Source organism: Mobula hypostoma, chromosome 6 (genome assembly GCF_963921235.1).
Source record: "Mobula hypostoma chromosome 6, sMobHyp1.1, whole genome shotgun sequence".
Classification (NCBI taxonomy): domain Eukaryota; kingdom Metazoa; phylum Chordata; class Chondrichthyes; order Myliobatiformes; family Myliobatidae; genus Mobula; species Mobula hypostoma.
The window spans coordinates 168,096,478-168,119,811 of NC_086102.1; the positions used below are offsets into that span (position 1 = coordinate 168,096,478).

General features: G+C 40.1%; 1 protein-coding gene across 4 annotated transcripts in view; it reads left to right on the plus strand.

Moving 5' to 3' along the window:
* Positions 1-23,334, plus strand: part of ubr3 (ubiquitin protein ligase E3 component n-recognin 3) — a 230,487-nt gene that overhangs the window by 125,008 nt on the left and 82,145 nt on the right. For all 4 annotated transcript variants that reach the window (XM_063052208.1, XM_063052206.1, XM_063052207.1 and 1 more), the window contains 4 exons: positions 10,521-10,670; positions 11,748-11,881; positions 17,722-17,832; positions 23,119-23,319. In XM_063052208.1, coding sequence (XP_062908278.1) covers positions 10,521-10,670; positions 11,748-11,881; positions 17,722-17,832; positions 23,119-23,319 — 596 coding nt within the window. The remainder of the gene's footprint in view (positions 1-10,520; positions 10,671-11,747; positions 11,882-17,721; positions 17,833-23,118; positions 23,320-23,334) is intronic.

Consider the following 23,334-nt stretch of genomic DNA (forward strand, 5'->3'; position numbering starts at 1 on the left):
ACTGACTCAACCTGGAGGTTAACTTTTGGGGTATCCTGCATGTAAAGACTCCCAGTCCCTTTGCGTCTCTGCATTTTGAATTCTCCCCCCATCTAAGTAATAGTCTGTCCGTTTATTTCTTCCACCAAAGTGCATGACCATACACTTTCCAACATTGTATTTCATTTGCCACTTCTTTGTCCATTCCCCAAAACTATCCATAAGTCTCTCTGCAGGCTGTCTTTTCCTCAACACTACCCGCTCCTCCACCTATCTTTGTACCATTGGCAAATTTAGCCACATATCCATTAATCCCATAGTCTAAAGCATTGACATACATTGTAAAAAGCAGCAGTCCCAACACAGACTCCTGTGGAACTTTGCTGGTAACTGGCAGCCAGCCAGAATAAGATCCCTTTATTCCCACTCTCTGTTTTCTGCTGACCAGCCAAGTTCCACCCATGCAAGTAACTCCCCTGTAATTCCGTGGGCTCTATCTTGCTAAGCAGCCTCGTGTGCAGCACCCTGTCAAAGGCCTTCTGAAAATCCAAGTACACCACATCTCCTTTGTCTACCCTGCTTGTAATTTCCTCAAAAAATTGCAGTAGGTTAGTCAGGCAGGCTTTTCCTTTCAGGAAACCATGCTGGCTTTAGCCTATCTTGTCATGTTCCTCCAGGTATTCTATAATCTCATCCCTAACAATCGATTCCAACAACTTCCCAACCACTGATGTCAGGCTGACAGGTCTATAGTTTCTTTTCTGTTGCCTCCCACCCTTCTAAAATAGCAGAGTAACATGAGCAATTCTCCAGTCATCCAGTACAATGCCAAAATGTACTGATTCTTGAAAGATCATCGTTAATGGCTCCGCAATCTCTCCAGCTACTTCCTGCAGAACTCGGGTGCATTTTCCATTAGGTCTAGGAGGTTTATCCACCCTCAGACCATTAAGCTTCCCGAGTGCCTTCTCAGTTGTAGTTTTCATTGCAAATACTTCACTTACCTGACACTCTTGAATGTCTGGTATACTGCAGATGTCTTCCACTGTGAAGACTGATGCAAAATACGCATTCAGTTCCTCTGCCATCTCTGTGTCTCTCATTACAATATCTCCAGTGTCATTTTCTATTGGTCCTATATCTACCCTCAACTCTTTTACTCTTTATATACTGAAAGAAGGTTTTAGTATCTTCTTTGATATTAGTTGCCAGCTTCCTTTCATAATTCATCTTTTCCTTCCTAATGACCTTCTTAGTTTCCTTCTGCAAATTTTTAAAAGCTTCCCAATCCTCTATCTTCCCCACTAGCTCTGGCTTCCTTGTATGATCTCTCTTTTGCTTTTACTTTGGCTCTGACCTCACTTGTCAGCCATGGTAGTGTTCTTCTTCCATTCGAAAATTTCTTCTTATTTGGAATATATCTGTCTTGCGCGTCCTTCATTTTTCACAGAAACTCCAGCCATTGCTGCTCTGCTGTCCTTCCTTCTAGTGTCCTTTATAGTCAACCTTGGCCAGTTCCCCCCCTCATGCCATTGTAATTTCCTTTATTCCACTGAAATACTGACACAATGGAATTTAGTTTCTCCTAATTGTTCAGATGTGGTTGTAGTGCAGAGCCATGGTGATCGGTTGGTTTATGAGATTGATTATGTCCTTCTGTTGCATGCTGCTTTTGTTTCAAAGCAAGCAGTAAATGATTTAACACCACCTGGCAACCTGCTCTGCACTTCTCATTAAATATGGGTAGTTCTTGTGTCTTGATATTGATATTAGAGTTGAAGTAAAAGAGGTTCTTTTGCAGAATACATCTTAAACAACCACTCTTTACTTGCTTAGTTTAATCATGCTCTGGTGTTCACTGTCACTCGCATGACTGTTGAGTCTTAATGAGCTTATTGCATGAGTAGCTGCTAGGCACTTTCAGGTTGGGATTATATTGCTATGAAGTATTAGAAACCCATCATATGAGTGTCAAAATTTGTTTATTAGCACTTTTTTTTAGCATTGTTGTCAAGTAACTCAGTATGCCATTTCTGATATTTCTGCTTCAGAATCAGTTGTGGTGAACTTAACAGAGGAAAATAAACAGTGGTGTTGTGCAGATTTTGGTTTTGGTGTCATGATTTTTCTTAATGAATAACAATGTTCAGGACTTTACAAGAAGCTGCAGACTTAGAAACTGCCTCACCAAATTTAAAAGTCAGTGGTTTAGAGTCTAATATGAATCAATGTTATCTCTGTGTGAATTTTAGAAATTTCATTTTGCATTATGCATTGGCATCCTATTATGTATTTAACACCATTATTTTCTACTCCACAGAGAAGAGAACTGACATGTGGACTAGAATAATGCAAGTGTTTGGCTTACTTCAAATTATTTGTAAATGTATAGGACTTAAGTGTCACTTTCAGTTTTTATCACTGAGGCTCTTGTACTGAAACCAATTTCTGCCAATAGGGCCGTGTAGCATGTCTGATCTATTTAGAATCTACCTTGAGAGGAAGTCAGTTGGAAACATTAAAAATTGGATTGCTCCACTTGTCTGGAAAAAGTAGTTCCACCCTCATTTGGAAAAATAAGAATGTAAGGTGTTCAGCCCATCTGAATGCTCCACCACTTAAGGATCGAACTTTTTGAAGATGTATATTGTGTGGATGATTCACCACTGTTGGTTCAAAGGCACAGACGTAGCAAGTCTTTATCAAATTATTATGAGCATGCAAGGGAGAGTTTCTGATGAGACACTCAGATCAACAGAATACAATCATTTTTAAAAGCATTTGACACAAGGATAGTTTACAGATGGTGATGTGCCCATATACAGGTGCTGCCAGTGCAAAGCTGATTTTAGCAGATGTTATTCCAAATACCTTCTATGTAGATCAGGAGAGAAGATCTGCGTCTTTTACTAGACCTCATCATCAAAACATCTGTAGAGTTTTTCCTTCACCTTTATCTCCCAATTCTTGAGGGTGTAAAAGAGTTAGTATTCTTGAGTTCACTCTTCTTATCTACATATCCTTAAATAACCACCACATGTTATTAACCTTCTGAAATTCTTTAGCCAATTGTACCAAGAAATTCTGCAGGATTGTTTATTGCGCAACTGCTTATACATTTAGTATATTTCCTAACTGCAGCTCACACACGAGGTGATTTTGTACATCAAAATCATCCAAATATTATAATAACACAGAATAAGAATGCTAAAGCTGGTGTTTGGGTGATATAAACTCTCCCTTATTAACCAATGCCTAAATAGCAATAGTTTTCTCTTGAGTGCACACTATTTTTGACCAGTGGTTTAAAAAGTGGAGTTTCTCTTATATGCTGAGAATTGGTTCAATTTTCCATGTACTTTCAAAGAGCTTTTCAAATCCGAAACTAATCAAAAATTGAATTAGTTACTGTTTTGTGTTTTTCTTCAGGAACTATTTTTAATCATTGATTTGATTTGATCATTCCATTCAATCATTCATTTTGAAGTTAGTAATTGAGGGCTACAAGATTGCAAATGACACATACTTGCTCAAGGAAGAGGTTATAGGAATATCCCAGTAATTACAGACCAGTCAGTCTAACCTTAATGACAGGGAACATTCTAGAAATAATGGAGGAAAGAATTAGCTGTCATTTGTAGTAACGCAGAATTTGAAGGGGCAGGGAACTGTGAGGGTTTGCTTGTAGATCAAATGATAAACTGATGGAAAGGGTTGATTCATCATATATGACATTTAAAACTGAGAAGTATGGACGTGTTGCAAAAAACGAGAAGAGATAAAATATAGGGAGACTATTCTAAAAGTGTTAGAATTTCTAAAAGAAGAACGATGGATGTATAGTTACTCATTTAGTTGATGCAGGCAGGGACAGTTAAGGTGCTTAAAAAAGCCCAAAGGCATTTGCATTTTAAATCGAGGCTTGAAGTACAGGTAGAAGGTTGTTATAATGAACTATTTATAAAACACTGGTTTTGGCACAACTGATGTTTTTATTACATCTATTTCTAAGTGCCCCATTCAGAAAATATGTGAAAAGGCTGTTCAAGTTTGACAAAATGATTCCAGAGGCGAAGGACTTGAGTTATTAGAATGACCAGGTGAAATTAGGGTTGTTCTCCTTGAACAGAGGATGTGCCTTGATTGAACAGTGAAACTTATAGTCGTGAAGGATAGAAACAGTCAAAGGTGGAAGGGTCAAAAAAAGGAATTTAGAATGAGGTGAATGGCAAAAGAACCAAGAGAGGCACTGGGAAAATCTTTATTACACAGCAAGTGGTTGGAATGAAATGCATTGTCAGGTAGATGTGGAGGAAGATTCAATTGTAGTGTTCCAAAGGAAACTGGATAACTATAAATATCTGAAAGGATAAGTTGAATGGGTATTGGAGAATGTGTGTAGGACTAGCTGGATCACTATTATAAAGAATTGGGTTAAAACTTTTGCAGATACATAAGCTTCTGTGGAGGAATGAGTTCAGGTTTTCTTTAAGTAGAATCTGATTCTGATGTGATATTGTAGTTATTGAAGTACTTTATGAAATGTGCTAAGCCCCAGAACAACCTTGCATTGTAAAAGTTGTGGTATGTTACCAGCCAGGAACTTTATTGTTTGCTTGTTTTAATGAGTTTAAGTTAATAATTGTTAATCAGAGTCCAAAAGTAGTTGACGAAGGGTCTCGGCCTGAAACGTCGACTGTACCTCTTCCTAGAGATGCTGCCTGGCCTGCTGCGTTCACCAGCAACTTTGATGTGTGTTGCTTGAATTTCCAGCATCTGCAGAATTCCTGTTGTTTCCAAAAGTAGTTTAGTAGTTCTGAATTATACTCCCTTTAAGGTGAAGGAGTACATGGCATGTTTATTTGAAGTTTATAATAAGTGAAGTTGTAGCACTCATTTCCGGGCTAACACAATGGAACTTCCATGGACAGCACCATCGGAAAAAATTTCTGTCATTTGTGGGCTTCACAGTCATTAATTACACTGTACATTGTATCCATGTTTGTAATTAACTGAGTAGTGTTGGTGAAATCCAAGCTGGGTATTGGTGACCGGTATATTGATATGTGACACTTAATACCAGGGGTTCCAACCTTTTTCTATGCATGGATCCCTGGTTAAGAGCCCCTGCATTAATATGAATGTCGATGAGTCTTTCCATCACTTCTCTCATAATTGAGAATAGACTGCTTGGCTTGTATTTAGCTGGTTTGGATCCTTCATTTACTTTCATGAACAGAGCATTCCACATCATCAGATGAATGTTTTGTTATGCTGTACTGGAAAAGCTTGGCAGGACATATGGTTAGCTCTGTAGTGTAGATCTTCAGTACTGCAGCTGAGATATTGCCTGGTCCCTTAGCTCTTGTTCTCAGTCATTTTGTATGTCACCTGCACTAAATGAAAACTGAAAACAGACTTGTTGAGAATCTTGGGAGAGAACAGAGTTGAATTAACTATTTTGTGTATCTTGGTAAATATAGTTACTAATGCCAGTGTTTTTAGCACTTGCATGCTGTCTCCTTGTCTTTAGCACTTAAATGCTGTCCCCAGCCATTACGGAGGGTGGAAATATTCTTGGAATCTTCTACTGTCAGCTGTTTAATTGTCTATTGCCATTCTTGACAAGATGTGGTAGGACAGCAGAGCTTTTATGTTGGTGGTGAGATTGCTCAGGTCTGTCTGCAGTTAGTTGCGTTTGCTGTATAATATGCCTATATTTCTGTGTTTCAGCATTACTCAGTAGATCCCCATTTTTAGAAACAGCTGTACCTGCTCCAGGCATACGGTCTGTTCTCCTCACTGAACCACTTTTGATTCTCTGGCTTGTTTGTAATTGTAGAGGATATAATGGGCCATGAGATTGCAGATTGTGTCTGCTGTTGTACTTCATTGTTACTCAGTACTGTCAGGTTTGTTCTGAGTCTATCCCATTTGGTACAATTGTAATGCCACAGAACAAGATGGAGGCTGTCCTTGTACGAAGATAGGACTTACACTAGTCTCTAAGGATAGTGAGGAGGGCTAAATATTATTTAGGTTTTGATTAAGTAACTGCAACTTCAATAATTCCTGTCCCAATTTAAGATAATTTTAGCTAAATTCTTTTGAAAATGATTTAGTCCTTTAGTCATCCTAGGACGTGGAGCTCTTATAAGCTTTAACAATTTCCCCATGGTGTTTTATTTTTCTAAAGGCTGTGGGACATCTGTTCCAGTGATCATTTTGCCATGCTGCTGTTTAAATGCCTCTATCCTCGACTGTTCCTTAGGGAACAGGTCAGCAAGAAGCTCCTTCAAATTTCTGTTCCAGGGAGAGATTGAACCATTTATGCATGACACAAGTATGAAATTAAAAATGTGTGTGAACTCTGACAGAAAAATTAAAAGGGTTTCAGGTACCTGCACTCGCTATGCTTCAGAAATTTATCTTCTGATAATTTTACTTTCTACTCTGTGATAGCTGCAGAAAATTTATTGAGGCCAAATTAGATTATGATAGTGACCTCAATGTATGTTTTGTACAGTTTGCTTTCACAAATTCCTTGCTGCTGTAAAATAATTAAGAATAAATTACTGATCACTTTTCTAATGTTTAATTGGATTAACATCTAGATATTTTTCTGATTTTTGAATAACTGATAGATTTCTGCTCATCATAAATAATCAATTTGATTTTAATTTGACATAGATGGTAACCTTGGCTAAGTTGCATATCACTGGGGCAGATGCAATTGATTTCACATTTGTAAGAAGTTGGAAATAGCCATCATTTTAAGCCAGGATCCAATTTTATTAGCTTAAATAGCAATCATATGACTCATGCAGCTTTGGCGTGAAATTTAGCGTATTTGGAAGTTTAAATATTTAGGTGTTTTGTGGAACATTATTTAAAAATAAGCTTCTTTAACCATGTGATATCCTGCTTTAAGTTAGTCAATTTTAAAAGCTGTGTTGGCAGAGAGTAGTCATCTTACTGAAAGTGAAAACATACTTGATTTGATTTTTTTACATAGAAGTAGTCCTTTTTAACCAATTTCTTTTAGCATTATCAAAGACTAATGAATTAATATGTATTAACAGACCTCACATATAGAGAATTAGAAATGAGTCAGCCAGGGTTTACTGTCCCTGGCAGCTATGTTTAGCCCTACTTCTGCATATTCCTAATTTTAGTTTCACACAGGACTGATTTAAAATGAAAGATGTCAGTAGTAGTTTGTGCCTAGTAGTAGCATTTTGTTAAGCCGTCAGTTTCTTTTAAATGCATGAGCAAGCTAGGTGAGCGCCACCGAGTTTCATTGTACCCGAGTTTCAATGTACTTGATTTAGGTCATTGATCTGTTTGCCTCACTTACTCTATTTAAAAAGTGATTAATGTGGCTGATCAGTATTGTTGAATTCATATCTTTGATTTCAAAGCCTGTATAAAATTATAAACAATATCAAGTTTATGTTGGAGATTGTCAGTAGGTAAGACAGTAAGAGTGGATAGAGAAACCAGTAATGTGCAAGGTCCCCAACCTGGGGTCCATGGACCCCTCAGTTAATGGTAGGGGTCCATGGCATAAAAAAAATGGTTGGGAATCCTTGGTCTATTGAATTAATTGTTTAAAGTATTTTAATGGAAAATACTATTATGAGGTATGGGATCCCAGATTTTAAGAAGTCAAGAATAAGGTTTAACACTTGTTGCATTTGTCATTTTATTAAGCATTACAAGAACAAAGGAAATGAAGAGAGAAGTCTGGTGAAAGACTAAGAGGAGAAAAGGAAGGAGGGTAACAGTTAACCAGTTAACTAGCCACATTCAAGTAATGTGACACTGGCCACTGAAACCAAGAAGTTTCCAGAAAAATACGGAGCCAACTGCAATCACTATCTTAGGCTATCTTAGATTGGGTGTTGTGTAATAACCCAGATCTTATTAGGGAACTTAAGGTAAAGGAACCCTTAGGAGACAGTGATCATAATATAATTGAATTCATACTGCAGTTTGAAAAGGAGAAGCATAAGTCACATGTATCTGTATCACAATGGAATAAAGGGAAATACAGAGGATTGAGAGAGGAGCTTGCCCAGGTGAATTGGAGGAGGATACTGGCAGGGGATGACAGTAGAACAGAGCTGAAGTTTCTAGGATTAGTTCACAAGGCGCAGAATAGATATGTCCCACAGAGGAAGATGTTCTCAAATGGCAGGGGTAGGCAACCGTGGCTGACAAAGGAAGATAAAGATTGCATATAAGCCAAGGAAAGGGTATGTAAGGTAGCAAAAGTGAGTGGGAAGTTGGATGATTGAGAAGCTTTTAAAATCCAACAAAAGGCAACTAAAAAAGTTAGAAGAAGGGAAAAGATGAAATACGAGGGCAGACTAGTCAATAGTATATAGCAGGATACCAAAAGTTTTTTCAGTTATATGATATTGGACCACTGGAAAAGGATGCTGTTGAGGTAGTAACGGGGGACAAAAAATGGCAGACGAACTGAATGGGTACTTTGCATCTGTCTTCACTGTGGAAGACACTAGCAGTGTGCCAGAGGTCCGTGAGTGTCAGGGAGCAGCAGTGAGTGGCATTGCTATTACAAAGGAAAAAGTGCTAGGCAAACTCAAAGTTCGTAAGGTAGATAAGTCACATGGGCCAGAACGACTACATCCCAGAGTCCTGAGAGAGATTGCAGTAAAGTGAACGAATGCATTGGTCATGATCTTTCAAGAAACACTTAATTCTGGCATAGTCCCGGAGGACTGGAGGATTGCAAACGTAACTCCGCTCTTTCTGAGGGAGGAAAGCAAAAGAAAGGAAATTATAGGCCAGTTAGCCTAACCTCAGTGTTTGGGAAAGTGTTGGAGTCTATTATAAAGGATGAGGTTTTGAGGTACTTGGAGACTAATGATAAAATTAGTCAAAGTCAGCATGATTTCTGTTAAGGGAAATTTTGCCTGAGAAATCTTTTAGAGTTCTTCGAGCAAGTAACAAGCAGGGTAGACAAAGGAGAGGCAGTGGATGTCTTTTGCTTGGATTTTCAGAAGGCGTTTGATAAGGTCACACATGAGGCTGCTCATAAGATAAAATCCTATGGTGTTACAGGAAAGTTACTGGATCGTGGAATGACTGACTTGCAAGAAGCATCAAGTGGGAATAAAGGGCCTATTCTGGTTGGCTGCCGATGACTAGTGGTGTTCCTCGGGACAGTATTGGGACTGCTACTTTTCACATTGTCAGTGATGATGGAATGGATGGCTTTGTGGCAAAGTTTGCAGATGATACGAGATAGGTAGAGGGGTAAGTAGTGCTGAGGTAGCAATGCGATTGCCACAGGACTTAGATAAATTGGAACATTGGGCAAAAAAGTGGCAGATGGAAATGTATGATAATGCATTTTGGTAAAAGGAACAATTGTGCTATCTAAATAGAGAGAATGTTCAAACATCAGAGGTGCAGAGGGACTTAGGAGTCCTTGTGCAAGACTTCCAGAAGGTTAATTTACAGGTTGAGTCTGTGGTGAAGAAGACATTTATTTCAAAGGGAATAGAATATAAAAGCAAGGAGATAATGCTGAGCCTTTATAAGACACTAGTCAGGCTGTACTTAGAGTATTGTCAACAGTTTTGGGAACCATATCTCAGAAATGATGTGTTGTCATTGGAGAGAGTCCAGAGGAGGCTCGTGAGGATGATCCAGGAATGAAGGGATTAACATATGAGGAGCATTTGGCAGCTTTGGGCCTGTACTTGCTGGAATTTAGAAGAATGCGGAGGGTAGGGGGGGGATCTCATTGAAACCTACTGAATGTTGAAAGGATTAGATAGGGTGGATGAGGAGAGGATGTTTCCTTTGGTGTGGGTATCCAGAACTAGAGGGAACAGCCTCAAAATTGAGAGGTGACCCTTTGGAAGAGAGGGAAGGAGGAATTTTTTTTTTAGCTGGAGAGTAGTGAATCTGTGGAATTCTCTGCCACAGATTGTTGTGAAGGCCAAGTCTGTGCATATATTTAGGGTGGAAGTTGATCCTGATCAGTCAGGTCATCAAAGTATATGGTGAGAAGGCAGGTGTATGAGGTTGAGTGGGATCCGGGATCAGCCATGATGGAATGGTGGAGCAGACTAGATGGAATGGCGGAGCAGACTTGATGGAATGACTGAATTCTGCTCCTATGTCTTATGGTCTATAATTATATAGAAAATACAAACAAGCATAAGAAAGATAACTACAAGGAAAATAATGATTATACAGCTCAATCCAACAGAGGGGAGCAAATTTGACTGACTGTATGAATAGTATTGAAGAAACCTGCTAAATGTATTCTTAAATATTCTAAATCTGCATTTTTTTTTGATTAATGGATTTGAGTTGTTCTTTTATATGATTTGAGTCAGAGTTCTTACTTAGGACGAGAAAAAGTGCAGCTTTTCTTCATGAACTTAAATGGAAGAAGTGATGTTTTTATTGTGATGATGCGTCTTGCTGGGCACTATTTAAAACTCTTTATTATAGTTCTTGTTTTCCTTATTTGAATTTTTGTGAATGGTTGTTCTTAGAGTCACCTGACAGTGATGTTGCCATGGACATAGGATCATCAGAAAAACAGGATTCAGAAACTGTGTATGACTGTGTAATTTGTGGACAGAGTGGCCCTTCGACAGAGGAAAGACCAACTGGATTAGTGGTTCTATTGCAGGCTTCATCAGGTAACTGTTTGCATAAGTTTTACGTTTTATCTTGTCGTTTCTTATTTAAATAAGTTAAATGTGAAGATATTCCATTGTGATTTGGCTCTGCATATGCTGTACTCTTGAGGCAAATTGCTCCTGAATGTAAGTCATGATGATTGACACATGATTTCAAAAGAAAGTCCAGCTATGTTGCATGGAATGCTTTCATCCCCGAAGCTGATTTTTCTTTGTAAAGGTCAGTTTAGATGTAAAGATCAGAGAACTAACACAATGATTCAGAGTGGTATGCCAAAACTAATTTCTCAAGTCTGGAAAGGATTTTCTAGGGGAAAGTGTTTTTAACCCATTGCTTTTGACTGCTTTTGCTGGCCTCTGCTGTAGAATGTGAAAAACTGGTCACTATTATTGGAAATATGGAAGTTGGGGAACTGGATAATAATGTTTTATTCACTGAGTATGGCCTGCTTAATCTGATAGTCATCCATGACGGGGCACTAATGTTATAAAGCCCATCTGTGGCATGGAGTCCAAATGAGCAACATCATTCATGCTTTTATAACACAATGGCAATTCTAAAACGTCAAAAGCTTTTATAGATTGTCATGGGTTGGTTTTCTTGTCTAATCTTAAATTTACTCTAAATATATTCCTGGGAAGTGGTATAGAATGAAAATATTTTAGTAAATGTCATCATTGGTTGCTGCTGTAACATTTTGTACCATTTTGTTTGTTTTCTTACATGTTATTAGATGTTACCAGCTGCTACCTAAAATTTTCTACTTTAGCCTCAAGGGGTCTTAGCACTTTAATTCCATCTAATATATGGATTACAAAGGAAATTTGTTGGAATTTAACTCTTTTAATACAACTGTACAGAGAGAGCATAAAGAACTTAATTGCATGTACTAAATAGCAAATAAAGTTTTCCCCAAATATGTTTGTATTTTTAAACTATTTGATTCTTTTTTTTCCTAAAATAATGAATTTTACTTTTGCTGATTTGTCATGATTGGTTCAGGAGAAAGGATTGAATTATAATGCAATTTTATTATATTTCTGACATTCGTACGTAAAAGCACTGATTTGTTACAGTCCTTGGGCACCGTCGTAGAAGCGCTGAACCAAAGAAACTACCAACCAGTGATGAAGAGCAGATTTACCCTGAAGATACCTGTGGGACTGTACATGATGTCAGAATAACAGATTTGCAACGATGCTTCAAAGATGTAAGAATCTTATTTTTCAGATTTAATTCTCCATGTTATAATTACATTTGAGTGTAAAATGATAAATAAATTGACTGGAAAGGAAGGGGGCAAAAAGCCAGAATAAGGGCGTTTATACTTAATTGCCAATGCCAATACTATGCTATGCCACAATCCAGAAATGTGTTGCCCCAACACAAAATTCATTTATCCAATATTTTCTTCCTTCCCTGTAATTATTTAGCAGAGAATCAGAAAAGACCAACAAATTGACAGAATGCTTTACTGAAAACAAATTATTGGCTTTATTCTTATTGAAAAGTGCCATCATTTTCCACTCACAAAATGCTGGAGGAGCTCAGCAAGTCAGGCAGCATTTATGGAGGTGAATAAACAGTCAACATTTTGGGAGGGGCCAGGGCTGGAAAGGAAGGGGGAATGAGCCAGAATAAGAAGGTTGGGGGAGGGGAGTACTGTTTTGTCAGGTGAGGGGGAAGGTGGATGGGTGGGGGAGTAGGTATAAAATAAGAAGCTAGGAGGTGATAGATGGAAGAGGTAAAGGGCTGAAGAAGAAGGAATCTGATAGGAGAGGAGAGTTGACTGTGGAAGAAAGGGGAGGGGCTACCAGAGGAATGTGATAGGCAAGTGAAGAGAAGAAAAGGGGTGAGATTGGTACCAGAATGGGGTATGGAAAGTGAGAGAAGGGGGAGGGGAGGAGAAATTAATGGAAATTAGAGAAATCAATATCCGTGCTATCAGGTTGGAGGCTACCCAGATGGAGTAGGAGGTGGCTGCATTATGGCAGTATAGGAAATCATAGGGGTGGGAAGTTGAACTGAAATGCATGAAACTGGGAAATCCTGCCTTTTGTGTTGGACAAAAGGTACTCTACAAAGTCTCAATATGCCTGGGGACCCACTGATGTAGAGGAGGCCACACCAGATACATTAGATAACCCCAACAGATTTGTTGGTGAAATGTCACCTAAGCTAGAAGTTTGGGTTCCTGAATGGTAGTGAGGGAGGAAATGTAAGAGCAAGTGTAGCACTTGTCACACTTGCAGAGATAAATCCCAGGAGGGAGATCATTGAGGAGAGTCAAGTGGATAAGGGAATCACTTAGCAGCGAGTGGTGGTGAGGGAGACCTGCTTAGTTGTAGGATCTCGTTGTAGATGGTGGGAGTTATGAAGAACAATGTGCTGGATACAGAGGTTCATGGCGTCTGTTCTAGATACAGGAATTTATGGAGAATGATGTGTTTCTCAGGATGAGGCTTTCCATTCTAGAAATCTTTTACAAACCTACTGACTCTCACTGTTATTTTGACTATACCTCTTCACATCCGTGTAAAAATGTTATTTCCTTTTCTCAGTTTGTCCATCTCTGCCGCATCCATTCTCAGGATGATGCTTTCCATTCTAGAGCTACTGAGATGTTCTCATGTTTTCCAAAATGGGGTCTCCCTTCCACCACCATCGATGCTGCACACACCACATCCTCCCATTGTCATAACAGGGATAGGGTTCCCCTTGTCCTTACCTACCTACCACCTCACAAGCCTCGATATCCAGCATATCATTCCCCATAATCTGTCACCTACAACAGGATCCTACCACCAAGCACACCTTTCCCTCTGCCTGCCCCCCCCCCCACTGCCAGTCTCTGATTTCCTTGGGGATCGCTGTCTATGTGACCCCCTTATTCAGTTGTCCCTCTCTACTGGTCTTCCTCCTGGCACTTATTCCTTTAAGTGTGACAAGTGCTGCACCTGCCCCTGCACTTCCTCCCTCACTACCGTCCAGGGCCCAATACAGTCTGTGCAGGTGAGGTGACACTTCACCTGCAAATCTGTTGGGATAATCTATTGTATGTGGTGATTGTGGTGTGGTCTCCTCTACATCAACAAGACCTAACACACATTGGAGGACTGCTTTGTCGAGCACCTTCGCCGCAAAAGGTGCAAGTTCCCAGTGGCCACCCATTTCAGTTCGACCTCATTCACATTCTGACACTTCGGTCTGTGGTTTCCTATACTACTACAGCAAGGCCACAATCAGGTTAGAGGAGCAACACCTCATAATCTGTCTGGGCGGTCTGTAATCTGGTGGTATGAACATCAATTCCTCTAACTTCCGGTAATTTCTTCCCCTTCCCTCCTTCTCTAACCCATCCACATTCCCCCTCACCTGGTTTCACCTATCACCCGCCAGCCTGTACTCCTTCCCCTCCCCTCACCACCTTATTCTGGCTTCTGCCCCTTACTTTCTTGTCCTGATGAAGGGTCTTGGCCCAGAACGTTGACTCAGTAGATGTTGCAGATTTGTTGAGAACCTCCAGCATTTTTTTTTGAGTTGAAAATGATATCAGTTTTCAATGAGAGTTGTTGTGTAAAGCCAATAATTTGTTGGGAGTTGAACATTCTGTCATTCTGTTGGGCTGTTCCTATTCTCTGCTAAATAATTACAGGGAAGGAAGAAATGTCTGGATAAATGAGCTTCATGTTGAGGCAACACATTTCTGTATTGTGGCATGGTATTGGCATTGAAAATTAAATATAAACAACCATGCATTATTACAAGGTTTCCACATTCCACAATAAGAAGAAATAAACTCGACATGCAACTCTATAATTTTAGGACATTGGTAATGGCATAAAATAATTTTCTGTTTGGCTGGATTCGTCCAGGTGGCCCAGTTAGCAAAACATTAGGTCAGGTTATGCAAATTCAAATTATTAGCAGAACATTGTCTATAATTTAGCACTAATCCTTGTACTGAAATGTTTTCAAAATGGTAGCTGCAATGAATGAAGCCGGTAAACTGGTGCACTTTTGGTAGTCGTGCGCAGATGACTATGATTATGTAAATTTTCTGTATACCACCAGTGCTGAATCATAGCAACACACACAAAATGCTTTTGGAACGCCTGCATATTTCCTTTAGTCTCTCAATCTTGTTGGTTATAATCTTTACAATTCCCGTTTAAGATGTATTGGGATTATATTTATTTGGGACACAATACTGCTTAATTGGGGCAGGAAACTGTTGTTGAGCAGTTTCTAACTAGCGCCAGTCGCGTGCACTTGCATGACTGTTCGACACTACATTGTGCTTAGAGTGAACAGTTTTTAAATAACATCAGTTGAGAGTGTTTGTCTTCAAAGCAGCGATTTTTGCCGCTGATATAGTATGTTGCAAAAGTCTTAGACACATGTATATAGCTCAGGTGCCTAAGACTTTTGCATAGTATTGTAGTGATTTTATGTATTGCACTGTACTGCTGCCACAAAAAAAAACAAATTTCATGACATGTGAGTGATACCATACCTGATTCTGGTATGGATCTCTATTATAGACCGAGAGTGGGCAGGAAGAGGGGAGAGAGGCATTCTGTAATGATCAATAAACTAATTAATTGGAATCAAATGACATTGCCTGATGCCTCAGGGCTGGGTGTATCTGCATCTGTACCACCACCACCCTGGCACTCTTTCTCTGACACCTGTCCCACACCTGTCTCACAGCGCTCGACCCATGCCAATCCCAACAACCTTTGCTCCTGCCAGATTTACAGACTCGCTCTCTACTCCACGCTGACAACTACAGTACTGTGCAAAAGTCTTAGGCACCCTAGCTATATGTGTGTGCCGAAGATTTAGGCAAAGTACTATAGTTAGCGAGATATAAACAGTAAGACAATTCAGAACTGTTTTGCTCACTGTGGTTTCAAGCATTCAGGCTTGGAGAAGCCAGAAAAGGGCAGGAGTTAAAAGGAAACAATTTCACTCCTTCAATAAGTTAGGAACTTTGAAGAATTTGAAAGTATCGATAGTCATCTTGAATGTCACAAATAAAATAAAGATTTGGTGGATGTAATCGCCAAAAGCATTGTGTGAAGGCAGTTTCTTGTTTGCACTAATTTCAACAATTAAGGAACTACGAAGAATATGAAGGAATAGACAGTTGCCTTGAATGTTGCAAGAAAAATGAAGATTTGAAGGATGTAGATGTTAACAACACAACAACATTGTATGTAGGCAGTTCATTATCTACACTAGGTGTCTGCTGATTTTGTTCATTTGCAGTCAAAAGCACATGGTGCGGATGAATTTCTCCGATGATAAATATTAGGAACTAATGCACAGATTTATAATACTGTAGTAGTATTGGTAGTGTTCTGATTTGTTCAGTATTTCATTTAAATACATAATTTGTTACACAGTTTGGCTTTTTAAAATACTCTTTTCTGCTTACTTCCATGAAACTTCAGCTAATTGGGACACATCAGGACCGGTACATTTTGGCCCAATTGAGCAACTGCCCCAATTAGCCAAAGTTTCACGGAAATTGTTTAAAAAATAAGAAGTATAAAAAAGACAAATTATTCTTTAATGGCATAAAAAATTAAGTATTTAAATGAAATACAGAACAAATTAGAACACTACCCATTGTATCGGACGATGACAGGAAACATTTGTGGGTGAGTTTTTAAAGTGGAAAAGCTATTGCACTGGGGGTAATTACACTCTCTCAACCTCAGAAGTCCAGGTCCAGTGGTATGAGTAGTCATCACAACTGGTGCTTCCTTAGTTGACTTGACTTCTGTGCCTCGTCATACCCTTCACTCTCCAGGGAGCATTATGGAACTGCCTTCCTGACCACTGGATCTTTCTGTAGATTTCATCTGCCCAGTCTGTCGATGCTTGAGTTTGCATGCTAAGACAGGCATGTCGCTGTCTCAGTAGGGTATGAGATTCACCAGCTGCCCTCACCTGGTTAAGCCCGCCTGTTGAAGTGGAGTACTGGGGTGTGGCCACTGTTGCATGCAAACCACTACTTGAAGCCACAAGTGAGGGCTGAATGTCCAGTGGGGACCAAAGGTAATATTCAAGGTGGTTGCCCATTACCTCAAATACTTCGTAGTTCCTAACTTGTTGAAATAATGAAATTGTTTCATTTTCACTCCCAGCCATTTCTGGCATCTCCAAGCATGAATGCTGAAAACTGCAGAGAGGAAAACAATTTTGAATTGTCTTGCTGCTTATTTCTCACTGACTATAAGTGACAAAAAATCCCTGCTTTTTGAACACAAATACACACAACTGATGCTAGTTAGAAACTGTTTGTCAACATTCTCCTGTGCCAATTAAGTGGCATAGAGTCCCAGATAAACAAAAGGGGGATCCTGGCTGTTTTCTCAATTAGTTTTTGTTCTTTAAGAGGTGTCCCAAATAAGCAATTGCCCTGATTAACTGAAGGTCCAATTAACTGAGGCAGGATTCAAGCAAGCAATAACCCTTACAAAATAACTTGTTAAAATATTGTTTTGTTTCAAATAAGAGAAAGTCTGCAGATGCTGGAAATCCAAGCAACACACACAAAACGCTGGAGGAACTTAGCAGGCCAGACAACATCTATGGAAAGAGTAAACAGTTGATGTTTTGGGCCGAGACCCTTCATCAATCTTGGATTTTACCCAATCATCAGGATTTTGTTGTTCTTTGAAATTTTTGTACTAAGCATAATGATCTGTAGATGGCAACATTGTAACAAAATGATCTCTTACCACTGGCCTATTACATCTATCCTGTATATGACTTCGAATGTGGAGCCATTTACTAAATTAGCTGGTGAATTTCATATGTAAGAAGATTCACTGAAAACAAAGTATATAACAAACTAGAAATTAAAATTTCATTCTATCCTTACTATGTGAATTTTAATCCTCTTATGGTAAGTGAAGTGATCCAAAAATACATGATCAGAGTAAGAAACTTAATTTGCTTCCACATCTAATTTGTAGTAATTTTTGCTGAGGTTCAAAATATACCTTCAATGATTGTTTATAATTCTTCTTATAGAGTTCTTGTTTACAGTCGGTTTCCATTGGTTGGGAAGGTGGAGTGTATGTTCAGACCTGTGGACATACTTTACATATTGACTGTCATAAGTCCTATATGGAGTCGCTGAGGGTGAGTTAAAAATAAAATGATTTAATTAAAGTCAATGTAAACCATACCTCCAATGTAAAAACGTTCTTCTTTGAATACTAATTCAGAAGCCCATAAATTTGTAAATTTTCAGATAAAACAAACCAAGTATGAAAAATTTCTATGAAGTTATGTTGGACATTTGCCCCTCACCTGGACAATTGTGAGCAGCATTGGGTCGCCTATTTAAGAAAGAATGTGCTGACATTGGAGAGGGTTCAAAGGAGGTTACAAAAATGATTCTGGGATTGAAAGGCTTGTCACATGAGGAGCTTCTGATGTTTCTGGGCCACGACTCACTGGAATTCAAAAGAATGAGGGGTGATCTCATTGAAATGTATCGAATGTTGAAAGGCCTCGATAGAGTGGATGTGGGGAGGATGTTTCCTTTGCTGGGCGAATCTTAAGATCAGAGAACACAGCCATAGGATAGAGGGACATCCTTTTAGAACAGAGATGAGGAGGAATTTCTGTAGCCAGAGAGTGGTGAATCCATGGAATTCTTTGCCACAGTTGGCTGCAGAGGCCAAGTCATTGGGTATATTTAAGGTAGAGGTGGATAAGTACTTGATTAATCAGGGCATGAAGAGATATGGGGAGAAGGCAGAAAATTGGGGCTGAGGGGAAAAGTGGATCATCCATGATGAAATGGCAAACCATTTGGCCCATTGAGTCTGCTTTGCCATTTCATCGTGACGGATCCATTTTTTTTCTCTCAGGCCCAATCTCCTGCCTTATGGTCAATTCTGTCCTGATGCAGGATTTTGATCCAAAATGTCATTAATTACTTTCACCCTGACAGACACTGCTCAACCTGCTGCATTTCCCCAGCATACTGCTTTTTGCTTCAGGTTTCAGCTTCTGGAGTTTCTCGTCTCTACAGGTTTATTATATTCAGATGTTTGAAATGATTTGCAGTTTCTTCTTTGATTATTAATCCAAGAACCTTGACAATTAAACTAACTGTTCTATAATTTCCCTGCCTTTGCCTTTCTCTCTTTTTTTGAACAAGAGTCATATTGTTTGTTTCCAGTCTTCTGATACATTCCCAGAGTTCAACAACTTATGAAAAATTCAACCAATGGATCCAGCAGCTCGTCAGCCACTTTGTTCAAGATCCTGGCATGCAGTCTCTCAGGTCCTTGAGATTTGTCAGCCTATAGTACTCTGAATCTTTCCAGTATTTTATTCCTTGCAGTCAAGATTTTTCAAACTTTGACCACGTTATGAAATTAACCCAGGGTATCTTAAGGATATCAGAAATGTCGTGATGCAAATATTTATTTAACATCTTACCATTTCTTAGTTTGCTGCTATTAATTAATTCGCCAATATAGTTCCCTTACAAACCCCACATTTACCATGGCTCCTCTCTTCCATTTTGTGTGTGTGGGGGGGGGGGAGGTGTAGGTATGTATGTATATCTATCTCTCTCTCCATAGAAACTTTACCCTTTTTAAAAAGGCATGGTAGTTTTCTCTCAAAATTTATTTTCTCCCTTATGTACACTTCAATTTTCTGCTATTGGATATTAAATATTTCCCAGTTTTCTAGTCTAGCACCATCCCTTGCCACTCTTTTTCTTCTTGTTTTCAATTTAACAATAAGACAATAAGATACAGGAGCGGATTTAGGCCATTTGGTCTATCGAGCCTGTTCTGCCATTCAATCATGGCTGATCCTTTTTTCTGCTTCTCAGCCCACTCCCTTGGCCGTCTCCCCGTAACCTTTGATGACGTGTCCAATCAAGAACCTATCAATCTCTGCCTTAAATACACTCAACAACCTGGCCTCCACAGCTGCCTGTGGTAACAAGTTTCACAAATTCACCACCCTCTATCTAAAGAAATTTCACTGCATCTCTGTTTTAAATGGACACCCCTCTATCCTGAGGCTGTGCCCTCTTGTCCTAGACTCTCCCACCATGGGAATCATCCTTTTTACATCTACTCTGTCTAGGCCTTTCAACATTCAAAAGGTTTCAGTGAGAGCCCCCTCCCCCATCTTTCTAAATTCCAGTGAGTACAGACCCAGAGCCATCAAACGTTCGTAGTATGATAACCTGTTCATTCCCAGAATCAACCTTGTGAACCTCCTGTCCAATGCCAACACATCTTCTCTTGGATAAGGAGCCCAAAACTGTACACAATACTCAAGGTGAGGCCTCACCAGTGCCTTATGAAGCCTCAGCATCACATCCCTGCTCCTGTATTCTAGACCTCTAGAGATGAATGCTAACATTGCATTTACCTTCTTCACTACTGGCTCAACCTGCAAGTTAACCTTTAAGGTGCTTTGCACAAGGACTCCGAAGTCCCTTTGCATCTCAGAGTTTTGGATTTTCTCCCTGTTTAGATATAAATGTGCAGACTATTTTCTACTTCCAAAGTGCATGATCATGCATTTTCCAACATTGTATTTCATTTGCCTTTGTCTTGCCCATTCTCCAAATCTGTCTAAGTCCTTCTGTAGCCTTCCTGTTTCCTCAACACTACCTGTCCTACAACCTATCTTTGTATCGTCTGCAAACTTGGCAACAAGACCATCTATTTCATCATCTAAATTATTGATACACAGCATAAAAAGAAGCAGTCCCAACACCAACCCGCGCAGAAGACCACTAGTCACTGGCAGCCAACCAGAAAAGGATCCTTTTAACGCAAACACGAGGAAATCTGCAGATGCTGGAATTTCAAGCAACACACATAAAAGTTGCTGGTGAACGCAGCAGGCCAGGCAGCATCTCTAGGAAGAGGTGCAGTTGACATTTTGGGCCGAGACTCTTCATCAGGACGAGCTGAAAGAAGAGATAGTAAGAGATTTGAAAGGGGGAGGGGGAGATCCGAAATGATAGGAGAAGACAGGAGGGGGAGGGATGGAGCTAAGAGCTGGACTGTTAATTGGCAAAAGGGATATGAGAGGATCATGGGACAGGAGGCCTAGGAAGAAAGAAAGGGGGGGGGGGAAGCCCAGAGTATGGGCAAGAAGTATAGTGAGAGGGACAGAGGGAGAAAAAGGAGAGAGAGAAAAACAAACAAACAAACAATAAGTAAATAACGGATGAGGTACGAAGGGGAGGTGGGGCATTAACGGAAGTTAGAGAAGTCAGTGTTCATGCCATCAGGTTGGAGGCTACCCAGACAGAATATAAGGTGTTGTTCCTCCAAGCTGAATGCTTCATCTTGACAGTAGAGGAGGCCGTGGATAGACATATCAGAATGGGAATGGGATGTGGAATTAAAATGTGTGGCCACTGGGAGATCCTGCTTTCTCTGGCAGACAGAGCGTAGGTGTTCAGCGAAACAGTCTCCCAGCCGGCGTCAGGTCCCACCAATATATAGAAGGCTGCATCGGGAACACCGGACGCAGTATATCTCCCCAGCCGACTCACAGGTGAAGTGTCACCTCACCTGGAAGGACTGTCTGGGGCCCTGAATAGTGCTGAGGAAGGAAGTGTAAGGGCATGTGTAGCACTTGTTCCACTTACAAGGATAAGTGCCAGGAGGGTCCGCCTACAAGGATAAGGGCCAGGAGGGAGATCTGTGGAAAGGGATGGGGGGGGGGAATGAGTGGACAAAGGAATCGTGTAGGGAGCGATCCCTGCAGAAAGCAGGGGGGGGGAAGATGTGCTTAGTGGTGGGATCCCGTTGGAGGTGGTGGATGTTACGGAGAAATATATGTTGGACCTGGAGGCTGGTGAGGTGGTAGGTGAGGATAAGGGGAACCCTATTCCTAGTGGGGTGGCGGGAGGATGGGATGAGAGCAGATGTGCATGAAATAGGAGAGATGCGTTTGAGAGCAGAGTTGATGGTGGAGGAAGGGAAGCCCCTTTCTTTAAAAAAGGAAGACATCACCTTCGTCCTGGAATGAAAAGCCTCATCCTGAGAGCAGATGTGGCGGAGAGGGAGGAATTGCGAGAAGGGGGTGGCATTTTTGCAAGAGACAGGGTGAGAAGAAGAATAGTCTAGGTAGCTGTGAGAGTCCGTGGGCTTATAGTAGACATCAGTAGATAAGCTGTCTCCGGAGATAGAGACAGAAAGATCAAGAAAGGGGAGGGAGGTGTCGGAAATGGACCAGGTAAACTTGAGGGCAGGGTGAAAGTTGGAGGTAAAGTTAATGAAGTCAACGAGCTCGTCGATGTAGCGAGGGAAAAGTAGGGGACAGATGTCAGTATAGGCTTGGAACATGGATTGTTTACAAAGCCAACAAAAAGGCAGGCATAGCTGGGACCCATATGGGTGCCCATAGCTACACCTTTAGTTTGGAGGAAGTGGGAGGAGCCAAAGGAGAAATTAAGGACTAATTCCGCTAGACGGAGCAGAGTGGTGGTAGAGGGGAACTGGTTTCTCATAGAATCCCTTTTTTTGTTTAGGGTAAACTCTTTCTGAGCGTTATAGACAAGCTATTTGAATATCTGGCACTGTTGTGTCCGATGGGAGGGAGCTGAGGATGCAGCTTTGTGGGGCACCAGTGTGAGAATAATTGTGGCAGAGGTTTTACGGTCTATCCCTACTGATTGTGGTCTGTTGATCAGGAAGTCAAGGATCTGGTTGCAAAGGAGGTGTTGAGTCCCGGGTGTATAAGTTTGGAGTTGAGTTTGCTTGGAATTATAGTATTGAAGGCCGAGCTGTAGTCAGTAAACAATAGTATAACCTAGGTGTCTTTACTGTCCATATGCTCAAGAGATGAGTGTAGGGCCAGGGAGATGGTGTCTACTGTAGACCTGTTTCAGTGGTAGGCAATTATAATGGATCAAGGTTGTCTGGGAGGCTGAAGTTAAAGACCACCCTCTCAAAGCACTTCATGGTGGTGGATGTCAAAGCTACCAGGCAGTAGTCATTAGGGCACGTTACCTTTCTTTCCCCTTGGGTACCAGGATGATAGTGGTCTTAAAGTGGTGGGAACCATGAATTGAAGCAGGGATATATTAAAAAATGCCTGCAAATACATCTGCCAGCTGATCTGTATAAGATCTGAGGACATGGCCAGTGATTTTTTTTTCTCAATGTTAAAGAGAAACAGGAAGCCTAATGATTATATTCTGATCATATTATATCAGATTAATATGATGCTATTGAATTTTGTTTACTTACAAACATAAATATTTCTTCATGCAGTTAAATTACTTGGGGGCTATGTTGTATTTTTTGTTGTAAGAAAGTTTGAAACATTATTTGAACATTATTTAATAAATCTTATAGTGAATGTCATAAGTTAGAATTTGATGATACTTTTCATTTAAAAAAAAAGTTTGTGATTTTCTTTCAGAATGACCAGGTGCTTCAGAATTTCTCAGTGGATAAAGGAGAGTTTACTTGTCCACTCTGCAGACAGTTTGCCAACAGTGTTCTTCCTTGTTACCCTGAAAAGAATGAGGAAAAGAGCGCCTGGTTACCATACAACAATAAGACACTGCATGTTCTGATCAGAGAAGTGGAGGAACAGCAGGAACAATTGGGAATGTTTCCAGTAAGTATTACTGTA